Source organism: Cupressus sempervirens, chromosome 2, assembly GCF_028749045.1.
Source record: "Cupressus sempervirens isolate cs-2001-9-10 chromosome 2, ASM2874904v1, whole genome shotgun sequence".
Classification (NCBI taxonomy): Eukaryota; Viridiplantae; Streptophyta; class Pinopsida; order Cupressales; family Cupressaceae; genus Cupressus; species Cupressus sempervirens.
In genome coordinates, this window is record NC_143119.1 from 409,944,144 (window position 1) to 409,970,602 (window position 26,459).

Below are 26,459 nucleotides of genomic sequence, written 5' to 3' on the forward strand. Positions count from 1 at the left end.
TATTTGCGATGAAAAAAGAAAATGAATTAAATAAAAATAAATAAATAAATATGTTTTTTCTCTACACTTAAATGCACATATTTCTAAGTGGGATTCCTTAAGTTTCTCTTTCCACTTTCTTGTCAAACACTCATATTTTCTCATTGGTGGAATTTTGTCTCACACAAATCAAGCCTTATTATCCCATATTGGTTGTGAGAAGCCTCCCACCTCTAAGATTGACTCTATAAGGAGCCCTCTTCTTCTCATTTCAAAAAAGAGGAATAGATGTTAGTTTCTATAGTATTGTTATGCTGCAAGTTTGGACAACGATTTTGGAGAAGGAGTTTGAGCATTACGGTTTGAGCCTTAGGGTTTGGACATTGGAGCTTCATTTAAATTTCTCTCTTCTTATGTTCTTCTCTTATGTATCCATGGCTTCCATCATCATGCTTCATCCTTGCATTTTCATACTAGCTTGGAGTCATATTTGCTTTCATAGATTAGTCTTGCATTGTTATTTCCTTTCATAGATTAGATTTTCTTTCTTGCATTGCTTTGCATTATTATCATTTAGATTAGCTTGCATCTTCATTTGCATGCATATTTTGATCTTTGAATCTCTCATTTTATGGTGTACTTGCATGGGTACAAACTAGATCAAATTGAGGGCCTCCATTACAAACCTTTGCACTCCATGAATAGAGAGCCATGAGTCACCATTTGAGACCTCATTCTTGAGCAATCTTAGATATAATGGCTCATAGAAGTGTGTCAACATTTTAACTCTTTTATAGACATTCACAACATAACCTATTAAATTTTCAATTGAGGCTAAAAATGTCCCCCTCTAGCATTGATGGGAATACATAACATATGATTTTACATTATAAAATATTACATAAGACAATAAAATGTATGCATTGTCAACAATATGACTTTTTCAGTTCTTGTCATCAATATGGTTCATCAGATGTACTTGGTTTCTATCTTCAACAACAACAATCTTCAACATCGTTAACATTTCTCCCCCTTAGGATATGTTTTCTTATTAAAGACATCAATTTTCCACAATCCATCAATTTTAGTCTTTAATCTCAATCTTTGATTTATCTCCATTTTGGTAATCATCTCTTCCTTCACTATAATCATCTCCCATATCATCTCTCCTTTTCAATAATCATCTCCCGCTTTGACAAAAATGCCAAAGGTCATTAACATGAAACTTATAAAATCTTGTATTTATCCTTGTACCTTACATCTAATGTATACATCAGTTTCATCACAGTCAACTTAACAACTTCATAATTGTTCCTAAAGTGTGAATGGTTATTCACCAACTTCATAGAGACAATACAATTCATCCATGAATTGATGTGACATGCATCTTCAACAAGTGAATTTTGGATTGAGGTAGGAGCCCTAGTTAAACTCTTAGATACTCAAAAGTATTCAAAGGTAGTGGCTTGGTAAATGTGTCAAATATTTGTTCTTTAGATTTCACATATTCAAGCCTCACTTGTTTTTCTTGTACTTTCTCCCTCAAATAATAATATTTGATCGATATGTGCATAATTTTTGCATGCATCATCAAATTTTTTGAAATAATTATGGCACTAGTATTATCAAAGTAAATAGTAATAGGCATGGTTACCTCTTTTAGCATTCCTTCCAATAGTTGCTTAATCTATACAATATTTGAACAATTTATAGTAGCATCAACATATTAAGCTTTAGTAGTAGATTGTGAAATACAACTCTATTTCTTGCTTATCCATGTTATTAATCTTTCTTCTAGAAAGAAAGCTCCTCTACGTGTGTTTTTTTTGTCATCAAAATTACTAGCCCAACTAGTATCTATGTAGACTTTAAGATTAAAGTCATCCTCTTGTTTATACCATTGACCATAATCTTCAATTCCTTTGAGATATTTGAATACCCTTTTTATAGGAGCCATATGAGTCTCCTTTGGATTAGACAAAAACCTTGTAACAACTCTAATAGAAAGTCCAATGTATGTCTACTATGTACTACATACTGTAACTTTCCAATCATAGATATGTATTGAGTCTCATTTATCACAAGAGTAGTGTCTTCTTTTGATAATTTTACTCAAGTCACCATAGGTGTACTGATTGGCTTAGACTCATCCATCCCAAATATCTTCAAGATTTCTTTCACACAATTAGTCTAAGCTGCATATATACCTTTCTTTGTTTGATAGACTTTCAATCCAATAAATTTTTTTCTCACCAAACTTTGACATTTCAAATTCAATATCTATTTTTTCAACAATGTCTTACTCAACATGTCATTTCCACCAAATATTATGTCATCAACAAATATTTCAGCAATAAACACCATATCTTTTGATTCATTTTTCAAATATAGATTACCATTTTCACTTGTTCTAGCTAATTCAATCTTAATCATATAAGAGTGTAATCTTTCATACCATGCTCTAGGGGCTTGTTTTAGTCCATACAATGTTCTTTCAACTTACAGACCATGTTCTTCTTTTCATGTTCAATAAATCCTTCAGGTTGTTCAATACATACTCCTCCTCAAGTATTCCATTAAGAAATGCACATTTTACATCCATTTGATATACTTTGAACTTCTTTTATGTGGTGTAATCCAACTATGTTCTTGCTCCTTCTAATTTTTCCACATGTGCAAAAGTCTCACCATATTATATTCCTTCTTCTTCTGCATAATCCTTGCGAATTAATCTTGCCTTGTTCCTAACCACTTCTTCATTCTCATTCAGCTTGTTTTTGAAAATCTATTTAGTTCCAATCACATTTTTGTCATCAGGTCTTGGTACTAGTGTCCATATATTATTCTTCTCAATGTGATCAATCTCTTCATTTATAGCATTAACCCAACATTCATTATCCAATGCAATATTCATTTTTATTGGCTCAAAATCAAGTATCAAACATGTACCTTTGCTTAACTTACTTCTTGTTTGTACTCCAACATTTATGATTCTTCCTTACATGTTTGGCCAATACAGGTTTAGTTCTTTGATTTTTAACATTTCCTTCACTCAATAGAGATTCAACTTCCTCCTTAGGCTATACTATCTGGTGCTTGAGTATAGTATTTTGTAACTTGGGTGTCATTGTATAGTTCTTGGTAGCTTTATGTTGTAACTTGGGTAGAGCATCAGGTGCCTCCTCATAGAAATATACACACTTGTTGTAATCTTCAGGTTCCTTCTTTCTTCTACATCGTTCCTCTCTGTAAACTCATCAAATCTTACATTTGTACTTTTGATCATCTTGTTAGTAGCTTTGTTTAAACATTTACAAGATTTTCTCTAAGATCAATAACCAAGGAATATACCTTTATCTCCTTTAACATCAAGTTTATAATTCCTTGTATCTTTGCGAATATAATACCTACTTCCAAATATTTTGAAATAAATTACATTCTGTGTATGACCATACCATAGTTCATAGGGTGTCTAGTTTGTTTCCTTCCAATTGAACTCAATTGAGAGTGTAAGCAACAATACTAATTGCTCCTCTCCAAAACATATGAGAAACATCCTTCTCAATCATCAAAGTCCTTGCACAATCCATAATTGACCTATTTATCCTTTCAGTAAAATCATTTTGTTGTGGTACCCTTGGTGTAGATAAGTTTCTTTTAATACCATTCTCAGCACAAAAGTTAGTAAATTTAGAAGACATAAACTCAAGACCTCTATTAGATCTTAAGCATTTTAAAGTTTTACTATCTTCTTTTTTAACTCTATCTTTATACCATTTGAACATATCAAAAGCATGTGATTTCACCTTCATGAACATTACATCCATCATTCTTGAATAATCATCCACAAACAATATAAACTATCTATCACCATAATAACTATCGACACTAATTGGACCACATAGATATGTATGCACCAATTTTATAAAATCATTTGAAGTGTGTGTCTTACTAAAAAAACTATACTTTCTTATCTTATTGAGCTGACATTCTTTACACATAACATTTCTAGGTTTTTTAAAATTTGGTAAGCCTCACTCTTTTCTTACTACTAATTTTCACCATGTTCTCAAATTTTACATGACGTAACCTTTTATTCCATAAGCATGTATCATTAGTTGCATCAAGATAGAATAAGTCACCTTTTGTTTTCATTCCTATTCTAATCAAATTACCTTCATCATCACAAATCTTGACCTTTCTTTTCTCAAATTCTATCTTGTGACCTGAGTTATTCAACTATGCAACACTCGAAAGATTATATTTAAGTCCTTGAACCCAATATGAATCATCACATTTTATCTTATCATTCAACATTAGTGATCCTTTACCTTTTAGCAAGCATGGAACATCATTGCCTAGGTTAACTCTTCCACCATCACCATTTTCTTCGAATTTATCAAACTTACTCAGGTCAGTAGTCATGTGTTGTGAGCAACCACTATCAATAAACCATGAGGTATTCTTACCAACATATGAAATAAGGGTGGTTTCACTTTTATACTTTTCACCATTTCGATCTTCTTTGATTGCAACATAAACTATTTAAACTTCCTTGTCTTCATCAAAATTGGACTCACTATGCTCTTCCTCAGAAATGTAGCATGACTTATTTCATTTCTCTTTATTGTCCCTCTTCATGTACTTGAAATATTTCTTGTCATTTCTATTAGACTTACTTCTATTATGATATTTAGTAGCAAAGTTACCAACCTCGTTACATTTGAAAAAAATCAAGGGCATCTTACCTTTATATTTACTTTTACCTCTTAATAACCTTCTTGCAAGCAATGTTTCAAGCTCATCAAGATCATCTTCAGTATCAGACTCACTTTCTTCTTTACTTTTTTCTCTTTCTTTGAATTGTTGATGATTAGTGAGGATTTAAATGCATTTCCCATTATAACCATACTACTGTCATAATTTCTCAATTCAATGTAGTCAACTAACCAAGTAGACCATCAAGTGTCAGATCATTAATAGGCATAGCTCTTACTTCTTGAATTACATAAACTTTAATATCATAGATAGGAAGAAGAATCTAAAGAACTTTATTTTACAATCAATGATAGTTCCTATAGTAGCTCTGATTACACTTACAAAATCCTTCATTTGATTCACGTATTGTGCAACATTATTACCTTCTTTCATTTTCATATCATCACACTTTCCTCTCAAACTTTCATCTTTGGCTCTTCTTACATTATCTCCTCTATGTACAAGTTTTGATTTATCCTACATTTTTTTTAGCATTAGAGTGGTTCTTGATATCATCAAACTCATCATAATTGAGGGGAAGATAAAATCTCAATCATCAAGCTATTATGATTCATCCTCTCATTCATTTGTTCCATGGGACTAATAAGGGTAGTATGCTAATTCTTCAACTAGTGTGTGATATTGTCTCCATTGCCAGATAGATGCATCTTCATTTAGTCTTTCCATGATGAAAAGTTCTCCTTGTCTAGCTTTGATACATCTTTCTTATAAATATTTGATATTTAGCTTAAGTTCCTTTGAACTTCTTATTCCAAGCACTATGCTCTGATACCAATTATTAGGTAACTAAGAAGGGGTGGGGGGAATCAATTCTATCCAATTATCATACAGAACCTTCAAACAATTTTAGTACCAACAAAACTTCATGAACTTAAAAAAAATCACTTAGTGTAACCATTCAATTTATCATTTAATTATTTCTATCACTTTAGTCCAAATTGTTAACTTAGTGTTCCTTGCATTATCGAGTATCATTAGACTTTTTAGTTATAACTTAGTGATTACCAAATTGCAGTAAAATGTAAAATACCTTTGCAATAGAAATAACATTCACACATTTGAAACCAATATTTTAACATGGAAATACTATGAAGGGAAAAACCACCTGGGATTGACAACCCAAAAATGTTCACTCTTCTAAAGTGAGTTCTGCTAGGAACCAACCTTGTCAAAGGTTACATACACATTGTTAATTTGACCTTGTTAGTGGATTTTGCCAAAATATCATCTAGACATTATCACTCCTTATTCTTAAGTAAATTGTGGCCTGATTTAAAGGACCTACAACACCAATAATCAATATTATGATAGAGGATTTCATAGACTTGTTAGGTCCACTAGGTTCTTTTGATAATTTATATACAATGGTTAAAAAGTAATAGTGGAAATGATCTGTTAAGAATAGAAACTACCTTTTCTTGTTCAGATTTATGTTAATTTCTCTTGTCTCTACCCGATCTCTTACCCTGGTCATATTTCACTCTATACTCTTGATTGGCTGATTAACACCTTTTGTTTCTCCTTCCTGTACTTGGTTTAGTTGGATCAACTACCTTCTTTCATAGGTCTTTTGTAAATCCTCTAACTAGTTTACATTCTCAAAAGAGTATTTCAAATCCTCTAAAAAAATTACTACTAATAGGGTATTATATTTTAGCAGATCTCTAGGAAAATCCTTTAACTATGTAATAATGCTTTTGTAACCCTTAACAAGGAAAGCTTCTAACATGATGTATTCCAAAAGAGTACAAATATGTGTAAGCATTGTTAGCACACTATAGTTTTCACCCTAATTTTCCATAAGATATTTCTGGTATTACAATTGTGCAAGTGTTTATATGTTATGTGTGAATCATTTAATGTATGCTTTACCAATGATGCTACTAATAGGTTAAAGAAGATATAAAGGTTCATTTGTTTTGTAAAGATTGTTGGACCTATCAGTTTCAGTGGGTTGATGACTACCAATTAACTCCCCCCCAAACCCAATAATCATTCCTATTCCTATAATTGGTATCACAAAATTAGTTCCCTAATTTTTAGAAGGCTTAATGGCTAAGGTAAAAGATCTCAAGATGTATAGGAATAACACACCCAAGTTCAACAAGAATGTGGATGATTTTGACAAATGGGTGAGTAGGATGAAGTTGCACCTATCACGACTCTCAAATATTATTGTTAATTATATTACTATAGAATTTTTACTGACTAATGGAATACCTACCAAAGATGACACAAGAGAAAAGCTAGTTCATAGCTCGATAATGATATAACTTGAAAGTTCTTTGAACAATTTGGAATATGTTGACATTAAAGGCTTGAATAGTGCTAAGACAATGTGGGATAAATTGTTGAATGTGCATGGAAGAGATGAACATGTATCAAAGGCCAAGGTTGATAGTTTTAAAGGAAAATATAATGACATGAGGATGCAAAAAAAAAAAAAACTATTACACAACATGTAACGAGAATAAAGGAGATTATTGTTTCTATTGAAGGCTGGAGGAAAAATTGAAGAATATGAAGTTACAAGTAAAATGCTCAAAACCCTCCTAGAAAGGTATGTAATTAGAGTTTATGTTGTTAAAAAGTTAAGGGAAATTAATTCCAACAAAGTTACAATTGAGGCGCTTATTGAAAGCTTACTACATTTGAATTAACTAATTTTGATAATAATCAACTTGCCACTAAAACTATATTTCAAGCTACTCTTAGTACTTGTTCATCTAGGAAAGTAAATTTTGATGCTTATAATTCAAATAATTATGATTACTTGGTTTCATTTGGGAAAGAGTTGGAAGAACTCAAAGTTTTAATAGCAAGGATATTACCTAAAGGAAAAGGTAGACACAAAGGAAAAATGTCTAATTGCCTATTGTAACTACAAACAAATAGGTCATTTTGTACACCAATATCATAATAAGACCAAGAAAGATATTAAAAAAGAAGATAAAGATAAATCTAAGAAATACAAGAACTATAAGGAGAAACACAAGAAGTTCTTCCACATAGCTAAAGATGAAGAATATGACTATAATATTGATGGAGATGACAATAATGAGGAAATAGTATTTTTTCTTGTAAAGGAAGATCTCTCTACCGATAACACCAAAATTGATGAAGAGAAGGATTTGATCTAAAGCATAAACAATTATAATGATTAGATCATTGACAATGGTTGTACACATGATATGACTAGAGATAAGGAAAAATTTATAATAGTGGAAGAATGTGATGGAGTCCAAGTAAAATTTGGAAACAATCCTCCCTATGTAGTCAGTAGTAAAGGTTCCATTGCTTTAACTAACATCATTACATGTGAAGATGTATGTTGGAGTGATGGCTTGAAGTATAACCCATCGAGTGTGTCTCAGTTTTATAATAAACAATTTATATTTGAATCTAGAAGTGGAAAAAATAAAATATAAGAATGATTTGGTGAACTAATCACTACCAGTGAATAGACAAAAGGTAATATTTTCTAACTAAATACTACATCTGGACATTGTTTGATTGCAAAAGTAGAAGAATGTTGGTTGTGGCATAAGAGGATTTTTCATGTGAAATTTGATAATCTGGTGAAAGTCAAGAAGAATAAAAGTGTTAGAGGTATACCAATACTTGACGAATTAGATTATGAAATGTGCAAAGAATGCCAATTAGAAAATATGAATAGCTCAAGATTTACCATTAAATTATATTCTACTAAAACCATTTTAGATTTAGTACACATAGATTTACATGGCCCTATTAGTACTGAAAGTTATCATAGTGATAAATAATGTATCCTATTTGTTGATGACTACTCAAGGATGGTGTCTATAATATATATAAAGGCCAAATCATCTGCTTTTCATATTTTTAAGATATACAAGGCAAGAGGTGAAAAGGAAACTAGAAAAATATTGAAATGTCTTAGATCTGATAGAGGAGGGAAATTTACTTCAAATAAATTCAATGAATATTGTGATGAACATGGAATTAAAAAATAATTAACTGCATTGAGAACATCACAATAGAATGGAATTGCTGAAAGGAGGAACAAATCCATTGTGGAATGTGCTAGAACTTTGTCAAGTCAAAAAGGAGATAGTCAAAAGTTCTAGAGAGACGTTGTAAGTATTGTTGTATACACATTGAATTGGGTACAACTCAAGAAATGAAAAAACAAGACACCTTATGATATTTGGTATGTAGTACACCTAATGTGGTTACTTAAAATACTTGGTAGTAAATGTTATATCAAGAAAGATGAAAGGAATGATAAGTAACTAGAAATCAAAATGAAAAAAATCAAATAGCTCAAAATTTTAAACCTATAACTTTGAGTCATATAAAGATAAATCATAATTTTCTAGATATAGTTGGAGATAGGAGTGAAGGATTATTAATTAGAATTCAATTGAGAGCTAAGAATACTAAATGTTTACTATTGGAGATTGAATTGAAGATGGTGAAAGATGCTTTAAAGGATGACACAATGATAGTAATGAAGAAAGAAATTGATCGAATTGAGAAGAACAAGACATGGTCATTGTGTCTAGACCAAGTGACAAAAATATGGTAGGAACTAATTGGTTTTTTAGGAACAAGCTAAATAAAAATGGTGAAATGATGAGAAATAAAGAAAAAGTAGACTATAAAGGATATGCACAAAAAGAAGCATTGGATTATGGAGAGATTTTCATTCCCATTGCTAGATTAGAAAGAGTCAAAATACTGATAGCTTAGGTTGCTTATAAATCATTTAAAGTTTATCAAATGGATGTAAAATCTTCTTTCTTGAATTGAATACTAAAAGAAGAAGTTTACATAGTAAAACTGAAAGGATTTTTTGTCGAAAAGGTAAGTATTTGATTTGTAAATTACACAAAGCATTGCATGGTCTGAAGCAAGAACCAAAGACAAGGTATGAAATACTACACACTTAATTAATATTGGATTTGAAACAACAGGTGATAATATTAATATTTAGTTGAAAGCTAAAAATGAAGACATGATCTTGATTGTCAAAATATTTGTTAATGATATAATATCAAGATGAAATGAGTCAATGAGTAGATTATTTGCTTATGAAATGAGAAAGGAATTTGAAATGTCTACTATTGCCTAATTTTCACCGTACATGCTCAATTAGGATGATATGCTATAGGAGACAAATTATGCTAAGGAAGCTACATTCAATAAGAAAAATAAGTATGCTGCTATAGGAAAGCATGAAAAAAACTTGGAAACACATGTTGCAAGAGAAAATATAATGCAAGTTGTTGCAGGAAGTAAAGCGTGGAAACAAGAAGTAAAGTGTAGCTACAAGAAGTAACAATGGAGTAATAGGGAAAGCACATATTGTAGGTAATATGAAACTTTAAATATTTAGAACTTAGAAAATGACCATTTCCATCAAGAAATATGAATTATATGCTACTACGAGAAGTGTACAATTTTACTAGTTTTCTAATTTTTGACTGTTACAACCACATTGCATGCATGTTACAAACCTATATAGATATGTGAATATGTGAAACCATGCTCAAATTTGATTAATCTAAGCATTCTTTATTTAAATCAATTTTGATGCATTTTTGTGAAGAAATGGAAGAGTTATGCCTATTTTAGTGAGAATAACTTGCACAATTTTTTTTCCTAGAATTTGCAGTCAAAAGAGAAAAAATTAGTAGTGTTACATACAGATTCACATGACCCTATAAATTGGTAAGGAGTAAGATATTTATTTAGTGAACAAACTTTCTTCTTACCATAAAAATTTAATTATCCATTTAAGTGTTCATTTAATTAATTTTATGAAAACTATCATGTTTAAATAGGTGTTGAAGCATATATTTGAATTGTTGAATACATGATTTCTAACATTGCTAGATCTACAAAATGAAAAATTAAATTGTAATTTGATGATTAATAATTGATAAATCTTGTCAATCAATTAATAATTGTGAAGATCTTTCAAAGGAAACAATTGATAATGTTTTTGAAAGCGAATGAGGGTGACTTTATGAGTTCAAAGACTTCTTATCAAGAAGTTAAATTAGTTTGCAAACATGAGGAGGGCATATCGGGATGTTGGAGATTGTTTAGGATTGAATTAGACTTTCCCCTAAGATTTGGAAGGTGTTTACAATTAGTTAGAGCATTATTAGGGGCAATTTTGATGAGCCATATGGTTGTTTATGATTTGGAAAGACTTTCTCATGCATGACTTCATTTTTAGTGAGTGCAGAGGCCTATTTTGGGGTATATTATTTTGCATTCAAACCTAGTTGATTGAAAATTTGCATTAGTGATTTTTTCACTCAGTTTGTAATCAGTTCATGCTTTTGACAGAGAAGACAGCTTGTGATTTTTGTTCAATCCTAGTTCTTCACTATTTTTTTTTTAGTATTGTATTTCACTTGTTGCAAATGCAGTATTATATATTGGAATCCATTATTTTATGTTCAAACAATTTCATAAATTATAGGGATAGTTTATTTATCATATTATTGATATAAATTTTTAGTGAAAGATTAATTTTCCATCCATTTCTATCTCACAGGCATACTTTCTTTGTGGTTATTAAGTGTGTTGTTGTAGGTTATAGATAGTGTTAGAAGAATTCATTTTAATTTGTTGTAGTGAAGAGTTGATTCTTTCCTCTCTTATTTTATGGATTGTTAGGCCTTTTTGTGAAATTTTTATAAACATACATGAAGTTGTTATTATTATAATTTCTAAGTGCATGTGAGGGTTATCCAAGTAATTACTATTTTTTCCAACTTTAACATTAGGTGCCTCACTATAGGTTTAGGTTTCTTTTCTACCATCTTTCTTTCCCTTTCCATCTAAAGGTTTTGTTACATTTAGTGAAGAATCTTATAGGAACTAACCTAGAATCTGGAGGTATCACTTCAATTGCATGTCACACATCGAAGTGATTCCCATGTTATGCCAAAATTGTTGAACTCTTTTAGTTCAGTATTGGGTACACAGTTTGGATGTTAACATCTACAATAGGAGAGATCAAATTATTTATTGATTTGCAAGTACAATAGATGAAAATAGGTATCTATATAATTTAGACTAAGTATATTAAGGAAATATTGAAAACTTTTGTCATGAAAGATTCAAAACCTATTGGTATGCCTATGATTATTAGTTGAAAATTACCAAAAGAAGATGACTCTAAGGAGGTGAATGAAACATTATATAGATCAATGATAGGTAAGTTATAGTATATTGTCCATAGCATACTAGATATAGCTCATGCAGTGGGTATAGTTGTAAATTTTTCATCAAATCCTAGGGATCCACATATACCCGTTGTTAAAAGGCTATTCAAATATCTAAAAGAAACTAAAGTGTTGGAATTCTTTACAATGACTGAGAGGGGGGGAGGGGGTTGAATTCGTTATCCAATGTCTAGATGTACAAATAAAAGTTTTCAATGCTTAGTAGACTCATGTCCATAAAACCTTATCATTCATGCATCCATTAGATCATACAATACTTAAACTTTGTAGGTTATTGTCCTAGGTCAAAACAACTTTGCAGAAATGTAAACATGAAACAACATAAGAACATTCACATAATTTCACAAGGATTTTACATGGAAACCCAATTTGGGAAAACCCAACAGGAAACATGCTATTAATTCTCACTCTTCTAAAGTGATGCCCTGTGAAAGGCCAACCCTATGGTTACAATACTATTAAATGTGACTTGGTTAAAGGATTTCATTCACCCTATTAGGAGTGAGCCTTGTTAGAGGACTTTAGACTAGTCCATTATAATGTCGCCCGATTAAAGGATTTACAAATGACTATTAGGTCAACCTTAATCCAAATGATTTACCTTAGACTGATACAATGATTAGAAAGTAACCGTAAGGCTTGTTTTGATAACAAATTACAACCCACTTTCAGATTATAGATCTCTATTTTAGTTCTCCATTCTACTTGGTATTCATACTCTTCAGCTCTGATAGCATGTTCACCCTTTAAGAATTCATACTCTTAAACCTTCTTGCTTTGCATGTGAACTATAGTCACCTATGTTTGGCCATTAAATGAAGCAATACCCTAGATTCCTTGTCTTCCTTAGGTTCTCATACATGAAAACCTTTTCTTTTGACCAACTATCTCTATAAATAGAGAATTTAGATATTTTGATACTTAACCATAATCATCCATTTTAGGGTTATGTAGGATTAGGTAGGATACAACGAATCTACCCACTTTTCCATTTGGTTCCTCTAGAAACTTCTTCCACAATCTTTATTGAATTCACCTCAAAAATAGTTTACCTCAAATTCTATGCCACCAGCTCATCATAGTTATCTTCCACACACTTCACATAATTCAATAAAATAAAATAATTGGCTTAGATTCATCAAATCTTTGATTTAACCCCATTTGTTGTTACTCGACTTCTATACTTTTTTGTCACTCAGCCAACACTAGTTCACTTGGAAAACACTAAAGTTTACTGATGCTCGACACCAACTAAAGTTTACTCAGCATATACAAGCAATCACTTAGTTTGCACTATTTTCCATCTTTGCTTAGCAACTCTTGTTTTTCACTCGGCTTCGATTGATTTCTGCTTAGTTTGCATTGACTACTCTACAAGGCTTGATTGACATATTTCTTACCTGACCTTCTTGTAGTATTAACTTGAGTAATCTTTCATTTCAAACTTTAAGTGGATAAAAAATACACTATAGTATTAATGTCTTACTTGGTGTTAGTGCTTTTTTCACATACCAATTAACTCAACCTTTCTCTAGGTGCTATTGTTATCTCCTCTTTCCTAATCCTCTTCATCAATCAACTAAATGATAGCTTTAAGACCAAAAAGTAATTGTCTCACCAATAGGTAGTAGGTTTGACATCATTGAAAAAATAATGATTATTCCATTACAGGTTCTTCTCTTCAAAAAAATCTTATATCAATAATCTTTCTTTTTGGCATTGATGGCAAACCAATACCAACAACAATACCAAAAAGAAAATAAATATTTGAAATTTCTCTCTCTATCAGTATAGTATACGTCCTTTCTTTGTGTAGGGTAATGTGAGCTTTGTCAAGTTCCTCTGTTGCTCCCTCTTTCTTATATCTCCCTCTTTAGAGTATCTCTCCCTCTTTCTGATATTCTCTGCTCTTACAAGTTATTTCTCTATCTTACCAGGTATATGTCTTTGTTGTATTCCTCCCTCTTTGACAAAAATGCCAAAGATTTGTCATCTTTGTATGAAGATATAATCAATTCTAGATTCTCCCTTTGTCACCTTTCATGTGACTAGAAATCTTCTAATTCAACTCCTTCATTACTTTAGGCAACACCTAAAGTAATATCCACTGCATCAAGTTTTAAGATAAAATATTCAACCCATTTAATATCTCTGTATGCAGGGCACTACTCATGCTTCTTAAGTAGCTTTGATAGGGATATCACCGCTAGTTTACCTCTAAGATACTCATGAGCATCCTTAGGTAAAGCTTTTGTGAATATATTAGTTATCTGTTCTTTTCACATATTCCATCCTCACTTCTTTATCTTGAACTAACTCTCTCAAGTAATGATACTTGATTGCAATGTTCTTAGTCTTTGTGTGCATCATAGGGTGCTTTGATATGTTTATAGCACTTATATTATCACAATAAAGTACCATAGGTTCAGTGATTTCCTCCTTCATACCTTTGAGTGGCTATTTGATCCACACTACATTTGTACAATTTATTTTAGCAGCCACATTTCAGAAGTAGATTGAGATATGTAATCTTGTTTCTTGCTGGTCCAGGTGACCAATCTTTTTCCTAAGAAAAATGCTCCACCAATTGTGCTCTTTTTGTTATCAATGTTTCTAGCCCAATCAACATTTGTGTAGGCTTTTAGATCAAATTTTTCATTTTTCTTGTAGTATAGACCATAGTCTTATGTTCCTTTCAGATATCTTATAATTCTCTTAACAACCATCAAATGATTCTCCTTAGGATTTTTAAAAAATCTTGCAACAATCCCAACAGATAATGCATTGTTAGGTTTGTTATGTACTACATATTACGATTTACCAATCATAGACCTGTACAATATTTGATTCACATTAGCAGAATCATCATTCTTTGACAATTTGTGTCTTGTTAGCATAAGTGTGGTAACTAGTTTTGAATCTTCCAATACAAAAGTTTTCAATATTTCCTTCACGTACTTAGACTGAGTGATGTATATACCATATTTCATTTGATATAGTTCTAAACCAACAAAGAACTTGATCTCTCCAAACATAGACATCTCAAATTCTTTCCTCATTTCATTTATAAATGCCTTACATAATCCATATTGACCTCCAAATGTGATATCATTAACAAAAAATTCAGTTAGTAAAATACCTTTAACTCCTTCTTTCTTCAAGTATAGATTGTTGTTATCATCAGTCTTCTCAAAACCAATCTTCATAAGATAATTGTGAAGCCTTTCATACCATGCTCTCAGGGTTTTCTTTAAAACATATAAAGCTTTGTGTAGTCTACATACCATGTTCTTGCTGTTAGCATCATCAAATCCTTCTAGTTGTTTTATATAAACCTCTTCTTCTAATATACCATTCAAAAATATTGACTTCACATCCATTTGATAAACTTTGAAACCTTTGCATACAGAGAAAGCAAGTAGAGTTCTTACTGCTTCCAATCTTGCAACAGGGGCAAATGTTTCTCCATAGTCTATTCCTTCTTCTTGTACATACCCTTTGTAAATGAATATTGCCCTATTCCTTGTGACTTCACAATTTTCATATAATTTGTTTCTATACCCCTAATTGGTTCCAATCACATTCTTGTCCTCTAGTTTGGGAGCTAGAGTCCATGTCTTGTTCTTCTCAATCTGATTAATCTCTTCTTTCATGGCTTTACTGCAGTCCTCATTTTCTAAGGCATCTTTCATTGTCTTGGGATCATGTATGCTCGACAGAATGGTGATCACTTCTCAGCCTATTCCTTGTCATTGATCTAACATCTTAATCTCTAATAATTTGTTCAACAGGGTGCTATTTTTTGACATACTTTGATAATCTTGGTTATGCTCTTCTTTCTTCAATAAGTATATCAACTTCGTAATCACTATGTACTTCTCTATTAGGTAACTCAACATCTCTTTCATGCACACTTATCTCAGAATTAGAATGAGTCTTAGCTTTTGTCTGCAACTTAGCTCCTAATTGTAACTCGGTTCCTAAATGCAACTTGACATTTATTGTGTATGACTTGACAGTCATTGAAACTTGTTGTTGCTTTCCAACTTGGTTTACAACATCTTCATCAATAGGCATATGTTCATAAAATTATATAAATGATTTGTACTCTTTAGGTTCCTTCATAGGTTCAACTTCATGTACCTTTTTATATTCATCAATCTTCACATTTGCACTTTCCACAACTTTGTTAGTGTTAGTATTTAAACACTTATAAACTTTACTTCTTGTGGAATAGCCAAGGGATATACCTTTTTCACTTTTAGCATCTAATTTACCATTCCTGAAATCCTTAAGAATCTAGCACTTGCTTCCAAATACCTTACAATATTTTACATTGGTTGAGTATCCATACCATAATTCAGAAGGTGTTGAATGAGTACCTTTCTTGACTTATACATGGTTCAAGGTATAGACAGTTGTACTTACAACTTCTCTCCAATATTTCAAAGCAACATTCTTCTCCATCACGAGCGTCCTAACATAGTCCACTACAGATATGTTCCTTCTTTCAACAATTCAAACTTGTGGAGGGGTCCTAGGTGCAAAAGTCTGTCTCTTGATTCCTTTATCATTACAGAACATCTCAAACTCATTTGATGTAAATTCTCCACCTCTATTAGATCTCAAATATTTCAAGCCTTTGCATGTCTCCTTTTCAACTCTAGCTAAGTACCACCTAAACATTTGAAAAGCATCACATTCCTATTTTAGAAACATAATTGTCATCATCTTAGAATAATCATCAACAAATAGGATAATGAGCTTGTCACCTTTGTAGCTTTTCACACCAATTGTTTCATACAAATCAATATGAACAATTTATAGAATTTCTTTAGAGGTGTGAGTATTACTTTTAAAACTAGACTTTGTCATCTTTCCTAACTGACATTGTTTGCATATCATATTGTTAGGTTTCTTCAGTTTAGGAAAACCTTTGACTCTTTTTAAGTTATTGATACTCACTAAGTTATCAAAGTTAACATGGTATAACCTCTTGCACCATAACCACACATCATCAAATTCTGCAACAAGACAAGTAGCATTATTCATATCAACATAAAATAAATTACCTCTAGTTTGATCATCTTTCCCAATTAGTTTCCCATCTGAAAATGCAAGATGCGTTAAGTGCACCATTTTTCCTCACATAAGAAAAATTGTTTGTGAATCACTACTCCCAAATAGGTCAATAAATTTCACTTACTCCCCCTAGAGTACTCCAAACTAACTTTGTTGGTGCAATAATTTTGTTTCCTCTAAAAAGTATTTGAATGAGTCCATGATTTTTATAGCAATCAGGTGACCATTATGATATGTACCTAAGCAATTCACATTTACATTAAAAATAGTAAAGGGCACATTTGTTTCATGAAATTAGCAAAGCTAGGTTTTAATTAATATCCATAATTTGTCAAAATTAGGTTTTGTTTTCCAAAATCAGGTTATGGGAAACAATTTGGTTCTGTTTGTTTCACTTGGAAGATGAGTGGGAAGATATATCTTCTTTGATTTGTGAATTTAGCATTGAGATTAGATTTTTTAAGGAACTGAAAACATACAATGAATTGGTAATATTAGATCTTAATTTTTTTTTTTTTTCACAAATCTCAAGAACATTGTAAAATTAACCAATGCTATAAAACATTGTAATATTTTACAAATAAAATTAACCAATGCCATAGAATATTGTCCTTGGTTTGTTCTTTATCCCACTTGCACATATCACCAACCAAATCGAAATATCCATTGTACATTTCATAAATCCACAAATATCTAAAGGCTAGACAAACAATTAATGTCTATCATATCTTTATTCAAATAAATCTGTGAACCCTAGGAAATGTCTACCATACCAAACATCCTTGCTTATTCTAGTGACAACGAAAAACTTGTTTGACAACCAACTACTCACTACATAAATTGTAATCCTTTGCAAAATAATATAGATTATCTTAGCTACTCCATTTGTCTTCTTTCCATCCTCCAATTCTAGTTTTTTCTACCTCTCTCCATAATGCAATGCATCATATTTCTCACATAAAACTCTTTATACACATAGCGACACATATCACCCATATTATCATGGAAGGGTGAAATTTGTGAGAGATTGCAAGAATGTGGGCCATAGTTGCCAGTGCCATGATCATTGGAGATACTTGACTATCTGTGGCCTCTAAGGATTTCTATGAAGAACATAGAGAGCAAAAATTATTCTTGAAAAATTAATACATTCTAATTTTTGTCCATTCCTCAAAAAATAAAACTGGAAGTCAATTCCCAATTCCACCTATCTGAATGGAAAACTGGTAACCTGATTTTGGGGCAAAATTAGAATTTTGAAATTCTAATTCCACTTTTATTTTGGACATAAACGACAAATTTGACAAAATCAGTTCACCACTATCCCAATTCCAATTTGATTCGGTGAAACAAATAACTCTAAGGGTCTATTTGGTTTGTGGAATTGTAGAAATTGAGAGTTCTAAAAATATTGATTTAGCTAAATCAAGGTTTTGCAAATCTTGAAAATATTTTTTTGCAATTTTAGTAGAACCGTTTGGTTCATTTGGAAGATAAGTAGGAAGATTACATTTATGCATTTGGTTCTTCAAATTATAATTAGAATTAGGGATTTTTTTGCATGAGCATGGTATGCTTCTACAATTTAGTTTGCATGGGCATTGGTATGCTTCACTTCTCACCTAGGCAACTTCTAATGCCTCCAAATTAGATCTAGACTGTATATTGAATGGATTGCCTCCAAATCAAGTCCACGAGGGAAACATTATACATAATTTTAAACCTCTCTCAGTAAACACATTATCTATAGAGGGTCATTCTCCCCCATCTTCCTCTATTTCTTTGCATTGCAAGGAAAAATTGCAAGGCATGTAGTATTTATTCTATATCCAGAGCAAGGCCACATCAATCCCATGATGAAACTCATCACAAAGCTCACCTCTCATGGACACTCTCTTACATTTGTCCTCACTCACGTGTAGTGCAAAATCATCACACTGTCCAGGGATGATTTTTCCTCCCATGCGTAGATGATTGTTGCAGTTCAGGTGCAAGGCAACATGGAGCATATTCTTGGCGTGCATTCATTCAAACCAAGGGAATTTTTGGGTGAACTTCCCTCTTTGTTCTCTTGAGGAATGTGATTGTGCAAAGCTTTATGAATGTGAGAGAAGAAAAATGGATTGTTATGAATTCTTTCTACACCTTGGAATACAAGGTAGTGGAGGCCCAAAGAAACCTATTCAATATACCCATTTAGCCTAAGCAAGTAAAGTCCAAATCAACATGAAAACAAAAAATGACAATTTTTTTAGGCAAACAATGTTTTTTTTTAATCGGTAAATGGCCGAAGCCTTGTATTATATTGAATAAATTAAATTAACTTTACAAGATTTTTCGTTCAAATGGACACTGGTAGGAAAGAATGGAGCAAGAAAACCTCCAGCCTTGTCTAGGACTGAAGTCCTATATTATACAATTTAAAAGGTGCATACCCCAGTTTTAAATTAATACAAAATATGATGAAGCATGAATTAACATATAGACATCCTTTGAGAAGGAAACATAAAACTGGAGAGAGGAAAAGTTTCGAACAAAAATTAACAAGGATTTTGCCATGAATAATTAATCTCCTTTTAGTATTTGGCTTGTCTAATTGCAACTTCTTATACCTTTTGCAATAATCCTTCTATTAGCCTGCAAATCAAATATATCTTTCTTTCCACAAACATTAGTAGTGTTAGATGAACCTGAGTAAATGAAGTGATTAAACAAGATTTGTAATTGCCTTTTCTAATACATATTTATCACTTTTCTCTCCTTATCTACATGTAATTTATTATGCATTGGTAGACTTAGTTTTTGATTTATCAATTTTAACTATTCTAATCCTTTAAATGATTATACATGTTTGTAGTATCCAAAATAGTGATATAGGCTTATCCAAGCATGTTAAGTTGTATTAGAGGTGGAATACCATTATCGATAAATTTTTTAATTGCCTTTTTCTGTTTCTAACTATAATCGATAGGTTTGATTCTTTATTTGTTTCTTTCACATTTTGGTCTTAATGAATTGCAATGGGTGTATTTAAAGCTTGCAACACATTTACTGAGATTATTATCATGATTATGATATAATTGATACATAACCTGTATTCAGAGCTTAAAATCATCTTACATGTTTTGGAAAAACTCACCAACACAGATTAAAACTAATTATAATTCTATTTCAAAATTAGATAAACTTAGGTTATATTGACATAATAGACCAAGGCTAACTAAACCTAACAGACTAAGATATCTCCAAAAAGGCGGATAAAGAGGAACCCATCAAAAAACCAAAACCCCCAAGCCTAGAAGGAGGAAACAACGAATCCTAAACTATAACTATTGAGAATAGATATATGCCAAATACAAGAAATGAGAAACATGAAGAGAAAATCTCCATCTATCATCTGATATTAACAAAATTTGTCATTCAAACAAAACCAACTAGCAAGGGGCACCAGTAAACATCAAACCGTATTTCTAGTAAGCTATGATTATTTTAGCAATGTCCTTCAGGTTCTCAGTTTGATAGTTTGGCAGGAATTCAAAAGTGCTTTTCTCCCTACTAGATTTTTTCATATTCAGAAAACAAAAATCCAAATCTTCGAGATTCTCGAGCTCCACTCCCAGTTGTATATTGGAGTTAAAGATGTAGGGATAATTCCTGAGCCAAACCTTGTTATGGTCTTCTAATATCCCTCTCCACCTAAGAAGAAAATGAATACTAGCTTCTATTTTCAGCCAAACTTGAAAAAATAAAGTATTCTCTCGAATAACCAGAGAGGGCCGCCTAGGAACAATGACCAGCTCAAAGTTACCAAGGGGATGTGCCATATACATCTCTAGAAGAGGGATCCTACATTTCTCATTAATACTCATAACCGCTTCTTCAAGACCCACACACCAAATTGGATTGAAAACATTTAGGCAAACAATGTTGTAGTTGTGGGTGGACTACAAAAAATAGTCCAATCTAATATTTTACACTCCTTATAAAAAGTGTAATCAGATTTTAATTTTCAATTCTAGATAGTTAGTAGAAAGTCTCATAACTTGATTTTGAAGTAAAATTAGATATATACAATCCTAATTCTATTTTAAAATTTAAAAAACAAATACAAAATTTTCCAAATCCCATTTTGGGAAAACAATTGCGATCTAATTACACGAACCAAACGGAGAGAAACCGACCAGCATATAACTGGGGAGTCTCCTGTTTTTCGCAAGACCTACGTCAGAAATGCTCGTGTTCGAACGCTGGACCATAAAGACTTGCCGCTAAAAAACCAGTAACTGAAATCCCGTCTTCAACTGCGGTACAAACTTTGAAAACTAAAATCGTGAAGTCGTGACACATAAATTCCGAAGATTAGTATTCACTATCTTTTTCTGCAAAATAGGAGAGAATAGATCAGCGATTTGAGTCTCGACATCCCTCATTTCGGCTACCAAACTTTTTATTTTTATTCGTCTGATATCTTCTTGTTATTTTTGTCTTCCTTTACACAAGTAAGCAATGGGAGACAGTCAGTATTCATTTTCTCTCACCACTTTCAGGTATTTTTCTCTTTTTAGTTAAAACTTGTATTCTTAGCTCGAACTTCTTCTGACGAATTATTATTTTAATTTGTTTTTACGTAATACTGTGCAATTGGATGCTTTCGAACAGCCCATCCGGAAAGCTTGTACAGATCGAGCATGCTCTAATGGCCGTTGGATCTGGTCAAACATCGCTGGGAATTAAAGGTCTTTTGCAATTCGTAGCATTTTAGTTCATGATTTTAACTTAAGCTTTAATCGATTTAAGTCACGGTTTAAACTTTTGCTTTTACTTTTTCTCTCTTGGAAATGGTAACTGCTGAGGCTCAGGTTCATGGCATTAACTTGAAATTCCAGACATCATGAACAGAGGGAATGCCATTATTTAGGGTTTTCGCTGTTTTGAAATTACTTCTCATGTGCAACTACATAAAATAGTTTGATTTCAAGTCGTAGTCTAGGGCTTAAATCGTAGAAACTATCTGAAGGGTTTTATTAATGCGTGTACATTCTCAAACGTGTTACTGAGCATCGGGTGAGAGAAAAGTAAATGGTCCTGTTAAACCGTTCTAGGTGTTGTATACAGTTTAAATTTTTGTGACACAATTCCAAAAGTAGGTATTGTGCTTTAAAGGTCAACTGTCTAGACGTGTTGACATGTTTAAGCAGTGTCATTTTGATTGTGGCTGAAAGCAAATACCTTCGTTTAGTTTGGGTGAAAATTATGATATGCCAGTGAATAGTAAGCCGGTTAAATAGAAGAAAATGTGGTAGCTCCAATAAAGACAGAATGCTCCAAGTTGGGGAATAGAGTCTGGTCGGTTGTACTAGTGCTAAAGAATCCGGTAACAGTCAAGTTGCATTGCAAGTGTGAGGATCAGGCCTAGAATGAATACTGATGTATAAAATAACTTGGTGGACCTGCCAGTAGCATTGTCTTACTTATTACAAGAAAGCTTCAACTGGACAAAAAAGAAATGGAGAATGAGTTTTATCAATATATACAGACAACTTAAGCAGGTCGATGGGACATATGTAGAACAAGTTACAATAAATATTTGGGGTGTCTAATCCTAAAAGTAGCCATGATAACCGAGTAAAAAATCTGAAACCAAAACTGAGAAGCAATCAAATTAAAAGAGAAAAGTAATGAAATCAAATAGTGAACACCTAGAAAACCCAGTAAATACACTGGACATACAACTGCAACATCCCCCATTTGTAAATCTCAATTTGTTTTTAAGTAGTTTAATTGAGGTCTATAACACTTCAAAGTGGGATAGCCATTATCATGACCCCATCTAAGGAAGAAAAGTTAAACTGGTCCAGTGATCCAGATATCAACAAACAAAAAAAAGCAATCACTCAATAAACAGCAACACATATAATTAAGGCATTGATTATTATAAAGACAGTGATTTGATTACATAAGGAGATCAATTTAATTAATAATTAAAGGCAGTGGTTAACAAAATAATTAAGACAGCCGCTAAATTGGTTGTGAAAGAATGCCACTTTTTAAGAGAGGAGGTTTGCCTAAACGTACATCACCTTTTGTGGTAGGAGAAGGTTATAAGAGCAGAATATTTTGTATTGAAGAGGGCATGGATCCAGGAAGCAGTCACCTCAAGAAACATTAGCCCATCAAGTAATAATTTCGAAAGGGACATTGAACATCATAAGAGAGTTGACAATATTCAGTGATCCAATTGATAGATCAAACCATTCAGCAATAAGCGTTTATTGGAAGGAGCAGCAATCAGCATCGAAGGGGGAAACAGTTTTAAATCAGATCTATCTATATTGTAGTAGCATACAGAAAGACAAGACTTAGGGCAATCCTATAAAGGTGAAATTATCATGTTACAATTGGTATCAGAACATTGACTCTGCCAGACTTTGTGATCAGCATTAAAGCTATCGGTGTAATAGTTGTGGATAAGGCAAATTATCCAATGGAAAGCATCCAAACAATTATTAAAGATTGAAATTTTCACTAGTGATTAAGAAGGAAGGCTGAAGCAATTCAAGGAATGGTGGTATAAATTATTAGAATATGATTAATTTGTTACTTTAATTGTCATCTTTTGTATATAATGTAATTTAATAGATAAGATATTTTCTATGATCTTCTTCAGATTCTTATTAGAAAATTTCTATTTTGTACATTTGTAAAATTCGTTATAATGATCTCTTCGATCATTTGTTAATACATCAATTATTTTACTGACTTCTTAGCTCAATATGGTATCAAATTGTAGTTTCATTTTTGAAATTATCTTCTCATGGGGATTTTTCAAATTTCTTTTTGTGGGATTATGACTCTCTATTCTCATAACCCGACTAGGTTTATTTGCCTTTGAAGATTGCTGGTCTGCTATTTTTTGCATTTTCTTAGGAACATTTTGGGTGTTGTTTTTTAGTCTTTTCTGGGCATGTTTTTCCGGCTGCAGTAATGTTGGTTTGGGAGCCTTTTTTTTGCAGCTTTCTTCCTTGTCTGCAAATGAAGTGGTTCTCTAGGCCTGCGATTCGTCTGCAACTCACGTGACTACCTCTTCTAGAAAATGACAGATTTTTGTTGGCTCTTTTCCTTTGAGTTGTGGGATCTAAATTATTAGAGTATTATTAATTTTTATCACTTTAACTGTCATTGTTTGTATATGATGTAATTTAGATAGATAAGATATTTTCTACAATCTTCTTCAGTTTCTTATTAGAAACTTTCTATTTTGTACATTTGTAAAATTCGTTATAATGATCTCTTCGATTAGTTGTTAATACATCAAATATCTTACCAATTTCTTAGCTTAATATGGTATCAAAGCGTAATTTCATTTTTGAAATCATCTCATGGGGATTTTTCAAAATTACTTTCTGTGAGAGTATGACTCTCTATTCTCATAACTTGACTAGGTTTATTTGCCTTTGAAGATCACTGGTCTGCTATTTGTGCATTTTCTTGGTAACATTTTGGGTGTTGTTTTAGTCTTTTTTGGGCATATTTTTCCGTTTGCAATAATGTTGTGGTTTGGGAGCCATTTTTTTGCAGCTTTCCTCGTCTGCAAATGACATGGTTCTCTAGGCCCGTGATTTGTCTGCAACACACGCGACAATAATGGATTTCTGTTGGCTCTATTCCTTTGAGTTGTGTTATTTTTTTGGCATCTCAGCTAATTATTGGCATCGTCTAGGGTTTATCAATACCCTCTATCTCTGATTCACGACAAGACTTGCAACTTCCACCATTTTAGATCTCTGAAATTTTTCTTTGGCTCTTTCAAACGTCTAGGGTTTCTTTCGAAACTCTTAGATCCTTTGTTGTCTTGAAAAACTAATTGCAAATTGTTGGTGGGTTTTTCGAGATCACAACTAGGTCACCATTAGATTTTTCTGGGTACCTCAGTTTTTGGGTTTCAAATTCTGTACCAATGGGAATTTCATTTTGATCTCAAATTCGTTTGGGTTTCTTAAGATCTCTTTTGGGTTTTCATTGGAATTTTCTGGGTCAGCAAGAAAATTTTCTCAAATTTGTGCTGATGCCTTGTCTTTGATTTTTTCATTTTTTGTGTAGTGGGAAATGTACAAAATGACAACATTAACCAATATAATGTTGAAGGACAATCAAAGATTCAACGACAAAAATTATAACACCTGGAAGCAACACATGTTGACAATCTTCTACTGCCTTCTCCACATTCTGTGATACACATGGTATAAAATGTAAGTTAACTACACCATACATCCCTTAACAAAATGATGTCGTAGAGTGTCGCAATCTCACCATTACAAAAATGGCCAGGTCTATGATGGAACACATAAATGTTCCTAAGAAATATTGGCAAAAGCAGTGTTTATTGCGGTTTATCTCCTTAATTAGTTTGCTACACATGCTTTTAAGGGGAATACTCTTGAGAAAGCTTGGACAAGTCGAAAACCTAGGATTAGCCATCTGAACTTTTTTTTTGGCTCTTTAGCATATGTTTGGATTCTAGATGCCGAACACTCTAAGTTGGATTCCAAGAGTCAAAAGCTCATGTTTACAGGATATATTGACAACCATAAGGTTCACTGGCTGATTGATGTAGATACTGTTTGTCTTATTTCACTTGAGAATTTGCCTTTGATGAAAAAAAATACTATATCTCTCTTCCTTGTTTGAGCAAAAATTTGAGGATCAACCTTTGAAGGCCTTTGATTTGGGTGTTTGTCTTCCACTAGGTTCATCTAATGAGAGGGATTAAGCGTAATCTGAATTTGATGATGTACTACTTGACTTTCCTTTGGATGCTGCTAATCTTCTACCTATTTCAAATCCTCTTCCACCTCCAGCCCTTGATATTACTCCTCCATTTGATGTTGGTACATCTACTCTTTGACCTAAATGGTGGGCTAAGGCCATCAACGATCTTCATCCTGATGAGCTCATTCAGCATAGATCTTCTAGAAATAAGGGCAAGCAACCATATACAATTAACTTTGCTCTCATGGCCAACCTTCATAATATTAATGAGCCTCAAACATTTAAAGAGGCAAAAGGGATCGCAGAGTGGGAACATACTATGGGTATGGAATACCAAAGTCTTATGAAGCACAACACTTGGGTTTCCTCTAACCTTAGATAAATACAAGGCTATATTAGTTGCTTGAGGATTCACAAAGTGAGAGGGCATTGATTATGAGGATACTTTTGCTCTTACTATCAAGAGGATTACAATTTGTCTTCTTGCTGTTGTAGATCAGTTTGGATGGAAAGTCCATCAGATAGATGTTAAGAGTGCTTTCCTCAATTGGAGTTGTAGGGAGAAGTCTACATGAGTTAGTCTCCTAGTTTCAAGGTTGTTGACAG

General features: G+C 32.3%; 1 protein-coding gene across 4 annotated transcripts in view; it reads left to right on the top strand.

Moving 5' to 3' along the window:
* The first annotated feature begins 21,298 nt into the window (after positions 1-21,298).
* LOC149572848 (proteasome subunit alpha type-2-B) overlaps positions 21,299-26,459 on the top strand; it is a 71,680-nt gene continuing 66,519 nt past the window's right edge. The window contains exons 1-3 of one of the 4 annotated variants that reach the window (XM_089813922.1): positions 21,299-21,442; positions 21,582-21,631; positions 21,744-21,820. In XM_089813922.1, coding sequence (XP_089670048.1) covers positions 21,591-21,631; positions 21,744-21,820 — 118 coding nt within the window. In that variant the 5' untranslated portion in view covers positions 21,299-21,442; positions 21,582-21,590. The remainder of the gene's footprint in view (positions 21,443-21,581; positions 21,632-21,743; positions 21,821-26,459) is intronic. The other 3 variants (XM_089813920.1, XM_089813921.1, XM_089813923.1) reach the window with 3 other exon arrangements.